Source organism: Topomyia yanbarensis, chromosome 2 (assembly GCF_030247195.1).
Source record: "Topomyia yanbarensis strain Yona2022 chromosome 2, ASM3024719v1, whole genome shotgun sequence".
Classification (NCBI taxonomy): domain Eukaryota; kingdom Metazoa; phylum Arthropoda; class Insecta; order Diptera; family Culicidae; genus Topomyia; species Topomyia yanbarensis.
Window position 1 is genome coordinate 444227741 of NC_080671.1, and position 16858 is coordinate 444244598.

Consider the following 16858-nt stretch of genomic DNA (forward strand, 5'->3'; position numbering starts at 1 on the left):
TTGCTTTTGCATACAACGTTTTCTTCAAAACTGTCAATTCCAGGTCGGAGTCGGCGGCAGCGAATCCGAAACTTTCACTGAGGAAAACGGAGTACCCCAGGGATCCATCCTGGTGGTCACCATTTCCCTGATCAGCAAGGAATCTATATTTGCCACCATCCCCAAGGCTATATTCATCTTTGTCTACGTCGATGACATCGAGCTGGTTGTTACGGGAAGGACCAAGGGCCGAACCCGCATAAAGCTACAAGCAGCAGTCAACGCCGTTCTCAGGTTGCCTCTGTCGGCTTCCGGCGCTCGTACCTCTAAAAGCTATTACACCCACCTCAGCTCCACCTTCCATCGAGCCACCGACCGCCCGATCCAAATAGCCGACTCCCCAATACCCTACGAAAAGGAACCGATTATTCTCGGAGTCACAGTGGATCTTATAACTACTTTCGCTCCACACTTCCGGAGGCTGAAGATCGACTACGCCAACCGCAAAAGACCATATTGTTTCCGAAGTGTAACCGGAACACCGCACTGAAAATAAGCGAAGTCCTGTTCCATAGCTGGATTTATTACAGAATCGAGATCACCGAACAAAATGTGAAAGTGATAAACCATATCCTGGCCCCACTTTATCACAAATCAATCCGTAGAGCATCAAAGTAACTGCCCAGCACACCGGCGGAAAGCGCCTGCGTCGAGGTCTGCGTCCTTCCATTCCGGAAAAAAATCGCCCTATCAACCCTCCGGTGTGCGCTGAGGCTCCTTGTACGGACATCCGGAGATTACGAATCGGCAACGATGAGAACAGCTCGAGAAGTATACGCGGAATTCGCAGGATCCGCGCAACTCCCTCGCCCGACTACATCGGATGTGGCCCCCTTCTTGGAACACGAAACCTCCCCACATTGACATATCTCTGTCCCAAACCCTTCAGGCTGGTCCGAAGTCGTACGGTCAGCCTACAATCAGCGACGCTTCCCGAACCATACCCGCACGAACGGATTCAGGATCGATGGCGAAGTAGGAAGTCAGTGACGGCGGAACAGGCTTCCCTCCGTTACCCGCCAGTGCGTTCGGTATTTTCCTGCGGTAAGCCGCAGCCATCGGCCCGGCTCTGTCTCAGAAGCCAGAAGACGCTGAAACTACGATTCTCACCGATTCCATCTCGGTACTCCGCACACTTGGCAGCAGCCAGTCCCGCTACTCATTCGTCCAGGCCGCCAAGATAAACGTCGATCCCCTCGCCACAATTAGCTGGATCCTGGTTGAAGCAGATACCCTGGCAGCCCGCGATCGGGGAGCCAAGAGGACCCTTACCAAGGAAGTGCCGCGGGCATCCTCCGGCATTTTGCTGAAGCCCTTAACCACAATTCCATCGGCTACTGGCAGACGTCCTAGCGACACCTGCAGAAAATCAAAATACTCTTCGTAAAATGGGACGCCAGGACTGGAGAGAACAAAGTCCTTCCCAGACTGCGGACAAGACATGATAAAACATCACATGCACATACAATCTCCAACCTGTACCACATGCGGGACCCGAAAAACAGTAGAACACCTCCTCTTCAACTGCCTGGAGCTCCAGGATCTTCACGACCAGATAAGGCACGAACTGGTTAACGACCCCTTAAGATCATCCCAAACTGCACCCTTCGGTCTCTTCGACAACATTCAAACTGGGGCCCACCACGACCATTCCCGCAATGGGCCCTCTGCCACACTACCTACCGGTGCTGGAGAGGGCGCCTACGGCCCAGCAGGACCATCATACAAGAGGAGCCCCAATCCAAGACCATGAGCTGACCTTCCGCCACACTTTTCTCGAGGATGGAGGCCGCCTGTCGCCAACCCTCATTTTGCACCAATAAACACCAGTAATTAACGCAACCAAAGCATCAGCAAACGAACGCGGGACCCCGCCACACGCCCTAGATTCGTGGATTGATCCCCCGTGGGCCACCCCAAGCCAGAACTACAAGACTGCGTCAAGGCCACAAGAACCACCACCACCAAGCTCCACCAATGGATCCCGGCGTGGAAGAGGTCGCCCATGGCCCAGTACAACAATATCAACACCAAGCCAGACAACCCCCAATACCGCACCTGAACGACCAACCCGGTTAGCATACCCGCACTCAACCCCTCAACCGTGGGTCATCTGCCACTTCCGGATCTGGTGTTAGAGAGGTTTTCTGCGGCCCCAAACAACCGTACATCAACCAACTCCCAGTATAACCATCACGAACTAAAAAACTTCTCATATGTCATTACCACAATTACATGTGATCATAATTTTTTGTAGTTACCTTTTACTTCCGATGGGCGAATGACCTTTAAGGTTGAAGTCCACAAAAAACAGCTTAATGCAATATTAATTCCCAAAAGGGAAAATTGTATTAAACCAATTTGCGCATTAAGGGCACAGAACCTAACTTGAAATTATTTCAAATTCGAAACACAAAACAATGAAACTTTATTTTAAGTTAGGTTGTGTGCCCTTAATGCGCAAATTGGTGTACATAATCCAATTTTCCCTTCTGGGAATGAATATTGCATAATGCCAGGCGTTATGCAAATTAGAGCTTCTGAATTTCCTTCTCGGGACATCACTCGAGACAAGTCAGTTGCTTTGGACGGCTTTGTGAACTGTTTGGATTTTTTTGTGTCTAACTAGTAATTTGGGTCTTAGTTTAAATACATTGTCTAACTAGACACCCAGATGGTGGGCCGGGTTTCTGATTGTGATATTGATGCGGTTCAGATACGCGGGTATAGGGACGTCATGATCACGTGAGAATGAGCGCATTTGTTGACGCTTGAGACTACGTTAATTATATTATGAAAGCTGTACCATTCATTACATCCTCGGGACGATTTGGTGTTTGCGAATATTTGGGTTTTAGGCATCATCGCGAAGGGCGCGGACATTGAATCTCATGCTTAATTTGGGTGTACGTTTCAGATGTTACGTTTAAGTTTGTTTGCTGCTATAATCAGAACATTAGTAGTAAGAATAGAATGAGTTCCCGGTCATATCTAGTCTAGTCTCCTGAAACCAAGGATAGAAACATTCGGAAATGACCGGGTCATGATCGTGCGAGCGCGGGATTTTTTAGGTTCACTCTTAAGACCGCGTTTGAGAATTATCGTTCATCTTATCACCGTGATGTTTGCGAAATCGCAGATGTAGGTATCGTGAATGTTCGCGAAGGGATCAAGTATTTGTATGTTAACGTGTTTGTTACGCGTGTATAATTTCGATTTTATAACAACGTGGCGTGTATTCCTGAACGATCGCGCGCGTACCATAAATCTGATGGTTAATTTTTAGTGTATGATACAGATGGTAGAAGAGAGTCAGTTTCCCCAAAGCACAAGAGTTTCCGGTCATGTCGCCATGAAACGTGTGTCTAGTGAATATGAGCGTCATTTTTTGAATGGTCCAACTAAAAACATGAGTCTGACTGCTAGGACCGAGTATACTTCCGGACGTGACCGTTTTATGATCGCGCGAGTGGTGGGTTATTGCTTGAGACCGCGTTTGTAAGTTTATAAGTGCTATAACGTTTACTTAATTACCGGGGTGTCGACGAAATTGCGATCGTAAGTGTGTGTAGATGATTGGAATTGCGTGGTCGCGTTTGTGATCGCGAATGCCACGAGTGTTTATACGTTTGTACCTATATGAGTATAGACAGAATATAATATAGAGATATAGTAGTAAAAGGAATCATAACATGCCAAATAAAGAAAATAATGATGCAAAGAGATTGATTAGAAGTGTATAAATTGACCAATACTGTTTTGGTATACACGAGTAATGGAAAAGCAAACTAATAGAAGTAGAAAAACGTTTTTAATCCACCTAACAGTGTGATGAGACATTTCTTATAACTCTTTTCACTCTCTTCTGATATTATATCGATTGAGAATATTTAGAACTTTATGTTACGCGATGTTTTTGATAACACATGTAGGGAACTAAAAACTGAATTTACAGCTCTTGATATCACGCTACCTCTGAAGTGCATGCGTACATAGTTCAAACTTTATTTCGATATCGACTTTTTCCAAAAGTGACTTGCCAGTAGTATCTTTGATTGAATTATTATCGCTCATCCTAATGCCAAAAAACAAATTAAAAAATTTCGAAACCCGTCAAAGAAAATCATCATCACTGGAATTTTCGTGTCCACGAAGCTTTTCGTTAACCTTCGGTCACTAGTGTTAGTGCAGTGGGTGCACGCTGCTCTGAAAATTTAACGAAATCGTCTTAGGGCACCAGCGGGTCTCATTCCGAGCCATTTGCGCGATTTTCGGCGGGTTAAATTTGTAAAGAATTCTAAAAACTAGCTTCTATTCCATAATTTTCAATTCAGCAATTCGAGAAATCGTGCACACCGCAAGTCATGGAAAATAAACTGCGTTTTGGAGCGATGGTCACTACCCCGTTTACTAAAGCTATACATAATTCTCAAATGCTTTTTAATTTTTACAACCTTATTAGGGAAAGTTGTTTAATAAGCAACAATATTACAATATTGTGTAGGAAAAAAAGCTGAAAATTTTTGTATTTTGTTAATCCGCAACATATAAGCCCTTAAGTACACCAATTAATTTAGGAAGCCCTTTTAACAGAAACTATCGCACGAATAGGAATAGGTTCACCAAAATGTTGGAAGAAGTCGATCAAATAACCCCTTGAAAACTACCAGTAAAGACCCGTTATTATCAGCCTCATGGTGTGTTTCAAGCTGACATTGACTAAAAAGGGACATATTTATTTCCTTCTTTATAATAAACTGAAGCTGTTAAAATATTTTTCCCTTCCCTTGATCTAGTCTGATAGCTATTTCTGATTATATAATATAAAATTCTCTTAAAGGGGCCTTCTAGCGCAAATTTAAAAAAAAAACATTTTTTATTTTTGCATATTTGCATCTTTAAGGTACGAAAAATAAATTCAAGAAAGGGTTTACTCAAATTCATCCTTGTCCGTGTGCTAGAGCCCATCAAACATATTTTCATATGAGACTGACAAAATCGGGGGCTAATCAAATGGGGTCTTCACTGTATTGTAATAAATAGGCAGTATTCGAAGAAGTTTCTTGTGTACGAGTGTAAAACGACTTTGTTTCTACTTACTTAGGGTCAGCGGCGTAGCTAGAAATTCGGTTTGGTGAAAATCGAACTTAATCTCCAAATGGCATTATTCCGAAACCGTCATATTAGAAGTTTTAAAATTATGGAGAATTAATTTTTCAAAAACTAGTAACAGAATTCGTTTCATTAGCGAATTTGTTGAGACTATCATTTAAAACAACTTTATTTGCAGCAATGAATACTACGTGTAGGGAGTATATCAAGTATTAAAATGATGTTTACGAAATGTTCCTTAATCTATTTTTTTTTATCCTAAACAACTTTTTATTGCGAGCTTCACAAACTCAAGCTTTGGATAAAATGTAAAACTTATTGTTTATAAATAGTAGAAGATCATAAACAGTAAAACATAATAATTTATTTTAAAGGTGCAAATATCCTAAAATATGTTGATACCCTGTACACACGGAGCCTTTATGTTTTCAACCAAGTGGTTGGTAATAGCACTCCCCAAAATTTTTCTGAAGACATTAAGTCTAGAACTAGATTTGTTTGAAGAATAAATTCTCCACAAATACTTCTTAGGGGATATAACGCCAAAGTTATTTTATCACATGATGTGCTGTTTAACGTTTGTAAAATTCATCGAAGATAATAAAACTTCCGGAATTGGCGGTAGCAAATAATGTAATCTTGACGTTAAATTACTGTTTGCGAACATCTATTTTACCTATTCGTATAATTGGTAACACAACAAAAATTAAAAGCTCATCAAAATTGATCAGGGCCTGCTAGAGTCGAACGGAAAACACCACTTTTCATAAGTTTTACTCTTGTTTCGGAAAGTGTTATCCTCGTTATTAATCATATTACGTTTCCGTCTCAACTCTACGCATTCCCAAAATAAAGACATGTTCAGCAAATGTTGAATGCTGTGCAATCTTTCAGTGAGCAGATCTATGTTTCATGTTTCTATGTTTCCAACTTCACTTCCTATTAAAAAAGACCCTAATCCATTCAAAAGTGAGCTCAATATGATAGGAAATCTGAGGATTATGATTGATTTCAGAACTCTAAAATTTTCTATTGGAATGTTTTCAAGACCAATAGATCAGTTACAGGTCAGTATCCCATTCCCATAACTTTTCAAAAGTCCTCATGATGTTTAAAACGACAGGTTATTGATGTAGTGATTTGATAAATATTATTGTAATATTGAATGAAGTCAGTCAATCAATGAATCATTCTCATCAATCCAATTTTTTTTGGGTGGGTAGCAAGGGGTGGGGTTGAATCCTGAAGCCTTCTCTTGGCGACGCCGTTGCTTGGAGTTAATTATATATAGCTTTTCATTTTCTAAGATATGTTTCAGATCGATCCGATGTTTGTAACTTAGAAACTTTGCAGTCATCAGGTTTGCGCAAATGAAAATTGTTGCATCGATAAGTGATCAAGTTCCATGTAGACAACTTGGAATTGTTCGGCGTTTATTGCTAGCGATTGTAGATAGAAAAAGGAAATACAAAATTCGTTTTAGCGAAATATTATTTGGCTAATTTAAATGCTTTGCTACTATATTGAACAATAAATAGGCGACAAAGGGTAATCCACAAACAACAAGCTATAACTTTTAAAGTATTCAAAATAGATATTTGATGTCTTCAGTAAAGTTATTCTCAAAAGTAAGAGCTACAAATTTGCTAAAGACATCATTTCAATACAATCGCGCCCAAGAAAATTTATGAAAATATCTCACTCGTAGGTGGATTTATCAGTAAAAAAAAATAATTCCAAATGAAAGGCCATATTGCATCCATTAAATTCTCCGATACTATTGACCGAAAACTAGCCATTTTGGCGTTAAAAATAGATTGCATGTGTTTGGTCTTATTTGTAGCTATAAGAAATGATAAAAATCTTTCGTCCATATTTAATGATAAATATCTATTTTAATAATAGTCCGATTTCAGCAATCCATAGCTTGTTCGAAAGGTATTCGAATAGGCTGTTCGAAGATATATGAAGCGTTTATCTATGTCGTCAATTTCGTCAGAAAATGTAAAAAAACTGCAAACCATTTTTACGCTTTCAAACGTTCATATCTTGGAAACTAATCATTATAATCAAAAACAAATTAATAGCGTTCTGTCTGGCTGATACGTCTTTCATTTAAAATTGGTTTGAATTAGATCGGTTCAGCCATTGCTGAGATACACGAATGAGTTTTCCGTTACATACACACACCCACAGAGACAGACGTTGTCCCAAATCGTCGAGCTAAGTCGATTGATATATAAGACTCGGCCCTCCGGGCCTCGGAAAAAATCTTGAAAGTTTGAGCGAATTCTATACATTTCTTTTATAAGAAATGGAAAAAAAACGGACTAATGAAGTAGAATAAAAAAACTCATATAATACGCAATCAAACTACTTTAACTCGTTTGCAATTTCATCATGCTATGCTGACCGGGAATGGAAGTTTCACGTGCGTCGGTTAGTCCATTGTACCTTAATTTATCCAATCCGACCTTCCGGAATTAATAGAATCGAATGCACAAATTGAACACTGGAAATATTACCCACAATTCTATCATATACGCCACTTCTGCATCCACTACCTAACTCACAAATACTCAGATAAACACATGCACAGATAGACATACGATTAGCACATAACAATTGTACAACAGTTCTAAAGACTACAATTGTTACAAAACAACCAGTAATATGCTTAGGTTTTTTTTCTTTTTTTTTTATTAGCTTGTGAACGATGACGATGTCGATCGAAAAATGGAAACTATGACTGACAATGACTCCCACTATGAGCACGGTCCACCAACACTGCCGTTAAACTGTGGAACAATGTTTGCAAGCACGACCCACAGCAAACGTTAATCCACGTCGACCCGGCAGCGCACACAAGCTAGTGGTTGAGCTTAAGTCAGGGCTAGTGCAGAATATGAAAAACACAAAACATAAAAAAGGCCCAATGGCCCTTTTGGTCTCCTCGATGCATTACTATGGAGACGTAATGCAATAACTGTCTTAAAGCAATTGTCTGTCAGAGGTTCTTTGAAACTGATGTACGCAATATACTTGATGATGTTTGCAATATCGTCAAACCTCTCTACCTAGGGCAGAGAAACTGAGCTCGATATTGTCTTATTTTTCCAATGATATTGTGCATAGGTGAAATTCAGTCCAGTGTTAACCACCAATCGAATTGGTTGAAAATAAATGTTAAATGTCTGCTGTAGAATAAGTGGAATAAGAGGGAGTGCTAGGCAGAGATACGTTGAAGACATTATTGATTTGCCGTAAAGTGATGCTACCGTAGCTGTCCAGAATACAATTGGCATTGTGAATAAGCGCAGATCATAGAAATATGTCTGAACTTGCCTGTTACCATGTTAAGCCAGATTAGTTGAAGTAACCCATAATCGGGACGGCGATAGATGTCACAAAAGAAACGTAGGAAAGATGTACATCGATAATGCTACACATGAATTATATCAGGTGGGAAGTACACCACACCCGTGCATCATGGCGAACAGTGATTAGCACACCACCACCCGATATCTTATGGTTGATAAGGGCGTTGCGGTCCCAGCGGTAGACATCAGATTCACGTCTAGGTCAAAGCGATGACGCCATAACAGCAGCCCTTGATCGCGTGCAATTAGCTGTCGGTTGATGAATTTAAGCCACCGACGTTTTTAGTTGTAAACCTCGATGCTGTTAGAAGACGGATCAGGTTCGGATGGAGTGGAGTCGACTGAAGCAACAACAGTGAGCCTAGGAGTGTTGTTTTGAGCGGATTGAAAAATCCTTTCATCAATCCCACAAACAGCATCGGAGCGGATGACGGTCGCTGGTTCGATTATGGTGGGGGATTCGAGGCATCCTGTCAGTCGAGTTTTTGTGCTCCAGAATATGTCGATTGCTAGCAGGAGAAATGATTGACATCAGGTCACAAGATGTCGGAGCATAAGGCAAATTAGCCAAGCGGAGAATACATCAGCGCTTGAGGTGTTCGTAGCATATATATACTTGCCATTTGTGGCGGGTTGGTAACACTTTCACCTACGTCACGACCAAGACGACTAATGATCGCTGGCTACATTAGCTCGAATGTAGCGGGGGAGGGCTTCTATAGTACCAAATGTAGTGCGTCTCAGTATGGGATAAACGCGCCCATTCCTTTGCAATTGTCGTTGCCAATAGTCACCCCCGTTGATGGTCTGGATTGCGTAAGCAAATTACAAGCTTTTTCTGAAGGCAGAACAGCGATCGGTCGTTTGATCGGCAACAAGAAATCGTCATACTCGTGACGACGTCTCTGAGGTGCTCAAGAATTACCAGGATTTGGCCGTCTTGGAGTAGCTGTAAAAACCTGATTATTTTTGGATAACTCGCTCGTTAGTTTAGCACAGACATCATCCATTTTCCTAACGATAGCACAACCAAGTGAAGGCACGGGGCTCCGAAAATTAGAAATTAACAACTAAACTTAACACATTCATAACGTGAGAATTCTCACATTCATACATTCATAACGTGAGAATTCTCAAGAACGGTTTGTGGATTTTTTTTCCCGCATTGCTTATGTACCACATTTTTGCAAAAGCTCTAGAATTGAATTGCAGAATTGCGTTCTTTTGAACCCAAGAATTTATTAGATTTCAATTTTTGTGATAATTCAAATCCTAACATGTCTAATCACAGTCACGACATCCGTTTTCCTCATAACAATCAATCAACGGCACTGTAATAATATTCTACATAAGTAATTAACGCCGACAGGTTGTCGAAAAGTTAACAAACAAATACAAATTAAAATAATACTCACGGCAACGCCGACTTGATTTTGCTAGCAACCGCTCGCGCCACATCCGCCAGCACCGGTTGCGCGAAACCCTCCTTCGCATAGTGGAAGCCAACGTACGGCTTTGTACCTGCCGCAACGATCAGCGAATTCTGCGGTGGTGCATGACGGTACTTAGCGAAGAAACCACCCTCAACACTGGCCGTCAAAAGATGATCAAAGGTACAGGTTTTCTGCGGTCCAACAACTGCTGCGTCCTGTACCGTTATGTTCTTTCCGTAGTTCCACTTTCGACAGGCAATTCCTTCCTGCGCTTCGTTCACTCGCGCACTTCCAGGTCCGTACCGACTGATCTGTTGTTTCAGGCTTCTCAGTAACGGAAACAACTGAGAACCTTGAATCATCACAACACAGGACCCATGAAACACGTAAACTTCTTCATTGATATGTTTGCCACTTTGCGCTTTAATCGCCTGCACTGGTTCCTGGTGGAACAACTGAGAATGGACCAACGTACCATTTTCCCCGTAGAACAATACTTGACCACTATCTAGACCCACTATGATATAACTATAATCCACACTGGTTTGAGAGCTACCTTGACCAACCAAGGGCGTACAGAGTACACTAGTTATCAAACAGTTCGGATCATCGATTGCACCCTTCCAAGCGATTTTGTACACATTTAACTGACGCTGGCGATCCCATTTGGAGGTCAAAATTACAAGAATGGAACCGTGGCCGAACGCGAGGATGTCACCGGCTGGCGATAAGGAGTAGGAGACCGCGTTGAGCCAGTTTTCTTCTGTAAGAAAAAAGATGGAAAGCGGTTATATTTTAGAATAACTTTTCCTTGACCCTACAAGGTATGCAAATGTAAGCTACTAAATTACAATGATAAAACAAATTTGTAATTTTATTAGTGCTAACGAGAACCTGGTAGCGAAAACTGTTTTTCAGGTCAAGGAAAAAGAGTTAATATTAGTTTATTTTGTAAATTTACCAACATGACTTATTTTCAATTAAAATCAACGTAACAGTGTATCAAACATGCAATATATACAATATTTAATATCCACGCGATCACTATAAAATTAATCGCAATATGATGAAAACAAACCTGAACTCAGTCCAAACTGCTCCTGCACCTCGCGTAAATCGTCCACATTCGCAAGTAATTTCACTTCGCACGACATCCCGAAAATATGATACACATGGGACGCTACAATTGGTTACCGAATCACTACAAAAATCGACTAATTTAATCAAATTTTATGTAATTTCAACATGAAGAAACCGATGATCGGAAGATTTTTCACTAATGCTGATAAACATTGCCAGCAACGTCAACAAAGAAGATCCGTCAGAACAGAAATCACACGCACACACTTTTACATACGTTTCTGTCCGTCTGGTGATGTGGCAGAGGCGTCGTTTCGATGGGGTTGATACGAAACTGTTATACAAGCATTTTGCAATGTAGCACTGAATGGCAAAGAATAAAATTTATAATTTTTATAATAATTTAATTATGATTTCTATCACCTCATTTACGCAACGTTCCGAAATCCAGATTAAATTCAGTGGATTCCAGCTCAAATGCAACAATCGATTCCGACTCCGGTCTCAAAATTGGTTGTTGCATTTTTTCGGGTCATCGAGTGAAAATTTAAGTAATATAAAAAGAACTTCCAAAATTAATAGAATAAATAAAATCGATTCAAACAAACAAATTGGATGAAATGAGCAAAAAGAATGACTGAACAGAATCAATAAAATTAATAAAATGATACAACTCAATAATATATATGAACTGGAACAAAATTAAAAAAGCTAATAAAATTGATAAAATAAATAGTATGAAGAAAATGAATGAAATCTCGACAAACATAGGATAATGGCTTAAAAGACAACTGTCGAAACCAACCACAGATGTTGGGAGTAAACAATAGAGAAAAATTTTCACTTTGGCCAGAAACGGTTTGTCCGGAATTTCTTTTCAAAGACAATTTTGACAGTTGGATTTAAAGCCGTAATTATATGTTTGTCGAGAAATGAATCAAATGAATAAAATTAATGGTATAAATTAAATAAATATAAAATGAATGCGCTGAATAAAATGAATGAACTAAAAATATCAATAAAACGATTAAAATAAACATAATAAGTAAAGTAAATGGATGTGGTAAAATGTATTAAAAGAAGAAAAATTAACAGAAAGAAATGAATTCAATTGGCGATGCGGCAAAACCAAAATTAGTCATGCGACATCTATGATTCAGCTCATGAAATGGCATACAGTATGTTTTTTTTTCACCCGCAAGTGAGTCGTAGCTAACAACAAAAATGAAACGAGCAAGAAATTTAGTTTTATTTGCGATTATTCTGAAATTACAGCCATTTGCAACTATTTGGTTCATATATTTCTACGAAATGCAGTCGGGGTATTGTTGTGGTTATAAAAAATCGTTTCATAAAAAAAGTTCAAACTCGAAACCGAGAGCCAATTGGTGCCAATGTCAAACTCCTTCATATTTTGGACTACGTAGCAGATTCAGTGAAGACTATCAGAGAGAAGGGACTGTGTATGATACACTTTCCTATTAGCCTGATACATTCTTTCCTCGCGTGATCTGAAGAGTTTCATGAATTTACACAATTTCATGAAGATTTAGCTTGAGGTTGGACAGAGAATAGGCAAAAATATAAAACGAAAAAAGCAGTTTTTTCCAAACCGTCTGTTAGGTCTTCATAAAAATCTATCAGCTTATGTGGAATGTTGTGACAGTACTGCTGATTGATTTTTGTCAAGTTCTAACACACAGTATGGACACAGAGAACAGACATCCATGATCGAACAAAAATATTTAAAAAACGTGTGTAAACATTTGAATTAATATACGATAAACACTAGCGCCGCCACATCAACTTATCCTAACTACCCTTCAAATCCATTCCAGATCCGGTTCGAAATCCTGAATGGATTCAGTATGGAATCTTGCTCAAAGAAAACAACCGATTCCGACTCTATCGGTTGATGCATTTGAGCTGGTATTCATACTGGAAGTCCAAACCGGTTCAGGACTAGTTTGACTGGATAGAGGAACTGTTAAATCTGTCGAACTCAGCCACAAAAAACATGACGACAGCAGCGCACCTGGTTTGGATATCCCAACTACCTTCGAAACCGTTAGAGATTTTACACAAGCTAAATGCTGAAGATGGACGTCTGTTCTCTGTGGTATGGAGAAAAACTGCTTTTTTCGTTTTCGATTTTTTCCCATTCTCTGTTCAACCTTAATTTAGGAGGGACGGGAAATGATGTTGCGGCGGATACGGTGCTCATCAGATACCATTTCGGAACAACACACATATAGCTCAGCGAATAATATTAGAAACCACTATGTTTTACACCCTTTTCGCAAGATTTTTACCCATCATCTTATAAAATGATGGTTTTCCTTCATTTTCATAAACAATTAACAATAAATTGATCGGTGATTTGACGTTTAAAAGTTATTTTTTTACCAATGTTTACAGAAAATATAACGACGCTGAATCCCGCTGGATAAAAACTCGACACGTCAATCGTTTGTTTACCATTTATCTGTCAGTGTCATTCCAATCGAGCGCGAGACCTGTCAATGGTCCTCGTTCCAGAAGGATTTGAAGCGATTTTCTTCGGAATGAGGGCTTTTGACAGGTCTCGTGCTCGATTGGAATGACACTTACTGATAAATAATAAGATAGAGATGGCGAGTCTTTATCCAGAGCGATTCAGCGTCTTTAAGAAAATATATGCTCTATGGCAGAACAGAATCAAATCAGCAAATCCCAGCACTATCTGTGAGCGGTTTCAACGTAGAATCGCCAATTGTCACTTCTTTTGTCTTAGATCAATACCGGCGCCGGCCAGGGCCCAACGTAGATCGCCGAAGGAAAGGGAAGGAATGTTAGTCCGATACTTCCTTTTGCCAGAGGCCGTATATACCTACCTACTGCGCACTCCACAAGTATCACGGGAGGGGGAGATATTAGTAAGTATAGAAGTCGGATTTTACATCTTCTTTGCCGACGCTAGAGAGGTGACTAGATATCGATCCATCAAACTCACGAACAAAGGATAAACGGCTTCACTTCCCTTCCGAAGGAAGACGTGACCACAGATCTTTTCACCTCAGAAAAATCTCAACGACCTCGGTTGGGATTGAACCCAGATCAACTAGAACGAGTGGCGGTCACGCTTACCACTCAACCACCGGCGCTGTCATTGAATCAAACTGATAAATTGGTTAAAATGAATAAAAGGAATGACCGAACAGAATCAATAAAATGAATAAAATGATGAAACTGAATAAAGTGTGCACACAGAAAAAAATGTTGGAAAAATATAAGTTTTTTGCTCTTAGCAAAAAACAACAAACTCTTAGTTTGAAAATAAAACTTTTATTTTCATTACAATTCTTCAATATCTAAAAGGAAAACTTATTTTGACTTTTATTCCAGGTGGATTTAAAAGTTTTGCTTTTAACCAAACAGTTGGCGGAACACTTATTTTTACCAATATTTTTCTTCTTTTTGAACTGGAAAAAATTAAAATGTTAAAAAATTGATAAAAGTATGTATATGATGAATAAATGAACAAAGTAAATATAATAGAATTAACAAAATGAATGAAATAAAAAATAAATCAATAAAAAGAGTGAAATAAACAAAATAAGTAAAGTAAATAGAATTGGTAAAATTAATGAAAAGAAGAAAAAGTAAACAATAAATTTAATTCAATGATTAAAATGAATGACTGAAAAAAGTAGTCAGATTAATAATATGAAAAAAACTGAATAAAACGTATGAATTGGAGAAAATGATTAAAAAGACAACAATGAAAACGGTAAATAAAGGAAGTTAAATAGATGATATCTAGGATGATATGAATGAAATTTACAAAATAGGTCATCTAATCAAAATGAATCCAATGAATGAAACGAATAAAATAGATAAAATGAACTCAAATGAAGAAAAAGAAACTGAATGATTTAAATGAAATGATCAAATTTTTAAATTAGGCGTATATTCAAAATGAGCGAAATAAACAAAACGAATAAAATCCACGAAATGCATAAACTGAAAAAATAGAATTGAAAAAAATAATTTAAATAATTAAATGAATAAAACGAATTGTTCGAATTTGAGATCCAATGTTTCAGAACGCTTTGGAATGTTTGGTAAAATTCCAATATTTAAAGAATAATTAAGTAATTTACAATGCTAACGATTCCATTCCTTTCATTTTCTTTTCTACTTTTCTTGATGACGTCGTTTAAGAGTATTTATTGTTACTATTTTATTGATGGATCTTAATTAGTTATCAAGAAATTCGAACGTTCAATTTGTTTTTGAATTCGAAGATGTCAGCGACAGAAAGGGTATGCTATTCGCGAATAAGATATTACCTATCTTATTCGCGAATAGCGTACCCTTTCATATTTCAAAGTATCCATTTGCATTGAAGTAAATAGAAAAGAGTGTGAAGTGTCGCTATGTTGGCGATTATGTTATTGTCGATAGCATAAAGGCAGTTGATTATAATGCAATCTCTTTGCTCTCTTTCCTTATCGTTTGCAATTTTTTTATTCGGATTTCTCGTTGCGGAGATAATGAGTCCTATGTACAAACAAATACCATAAAAAAGACTACTAATTGTGATTGCTATAGAAATTTCAATTGACTCGTTCTCAGTCTCAAGTAAATATGGGCAACTGAAACCTTCGCTATAAGTAAGAAGAATCATTAGCGTTCCCCATCGAGAGTTCACGTAGTCTTTGGGAACATACAGACATTGTCCAAATTTGTCGAGCTAAGCCGATTGGTACATGAAACTCGGCTCTCCGGGCCTCGGAACAAGTTTTCAAAGTTTCAGTCACAGAGACCAGATATATAAGCTACTTTTCCCGAAAAATCTGTGTAAACATTCAAATGAAAATACGTTGAAAATCACCTTCGCATACAGGTTCGCATGCATGAATCACCATTGTATCCAATTGTGTAAGAAAAGTCAAAATGATAAAAATGATTGAAATAATTAGGCCACACATTTCATTAAATCACTTTGGCCCCTATCCTTTTGCTGGGTTAATTGTCACAGATGATAACCTATTTGTCGTGCATGATGACCAAGTCGACTAAAGGGTGTCTCACATCAAATTGCACCACGAAAAAAAGCTTTAGAAAATAACCTATTGGGTGTTTTCTGCAAAAAAATTGGGTAGAAGTAGTTTGGAGTGTATTGTTTGCACTGTATTTTTATCACTGTCAGTTTTTGGAAAATTGGAAAAAATGGCGTCGAAATAGTCCCCTAATTGCCAGTCATTTGCTAGAAAATTGAAGAGCAATTTGCACATCCGAGTTGGCAAATATTAGAGCATTTCCCCAAAATTACACGCGGCCTTTCCTGATCGAAAGGAACGACCACGCTTCACGAAACACCGCGCTTAGCCAATCTGTCATAATGTTGCAAATTTGCATAACGAAGGGCTGAATGAGTAAACAAGTTGTTCCAAAATCAGCCCTGCGTTTCAAAAAAAAAATGCGGACGAACAAGGTCAGGCGATTTAAATAGTTTGACGTTTGACTCAATTCGCCTGTGCTAATTGCCCCTAGGAACAAATACAATTTGCGAATGCGATTTAAAGGCAATTTCAACACTTAGACAAATTTTCTGGCGGCTGAAATGGACTTGGTTGTTTTCTGCGTTTTTCAAACATGGCGGATCATGTTTGGCTTAAGTTTAAGCTTAAGCTTAATTGTTTTTTTTAAATAATTGGCGTGTTCTCGCTTGTATTTTGTTTGTCTAGTGACAGTCATTTAGCCAACGAATGTGGGAAATTGTGAAATCGTATGAAAGTATATAGTGGAACAAGATCTCTGACCTAAAGT

General features: G+C 38.8%; 1 protein-coding gene across 1 annotated transcript in view; it reads right to left on the reverse strand.

Annotated features, from left to right (window-relative positions):
- Positions 1-11249, reverse strand: part of LOC131685684 (rab3 GTPase-activating protein non-catalytic subunit) — a 36031-nt gene extending 24782 nt beyond the window's left edge. Inside the window, exons 1-2 of the mRNA XM_058969567.1 lie at positions 11043-11249; positions 9947-10727 (exon numbers count right to left, since the gene is read on the reverse strand). Coding sequence (XP_058825550.1) covers positions 9947-10727; positions 11043-11118 — 857 coding nt within the window. The 5' untranslated portion in view covers positions 11119-11249. The remainder of the gene's footprint in view (positions 1-9946; positions 10728-11042) is intronic.
- Between the last annotated feature and the right edge of the window lie 5609 nt (positions 11250-16858).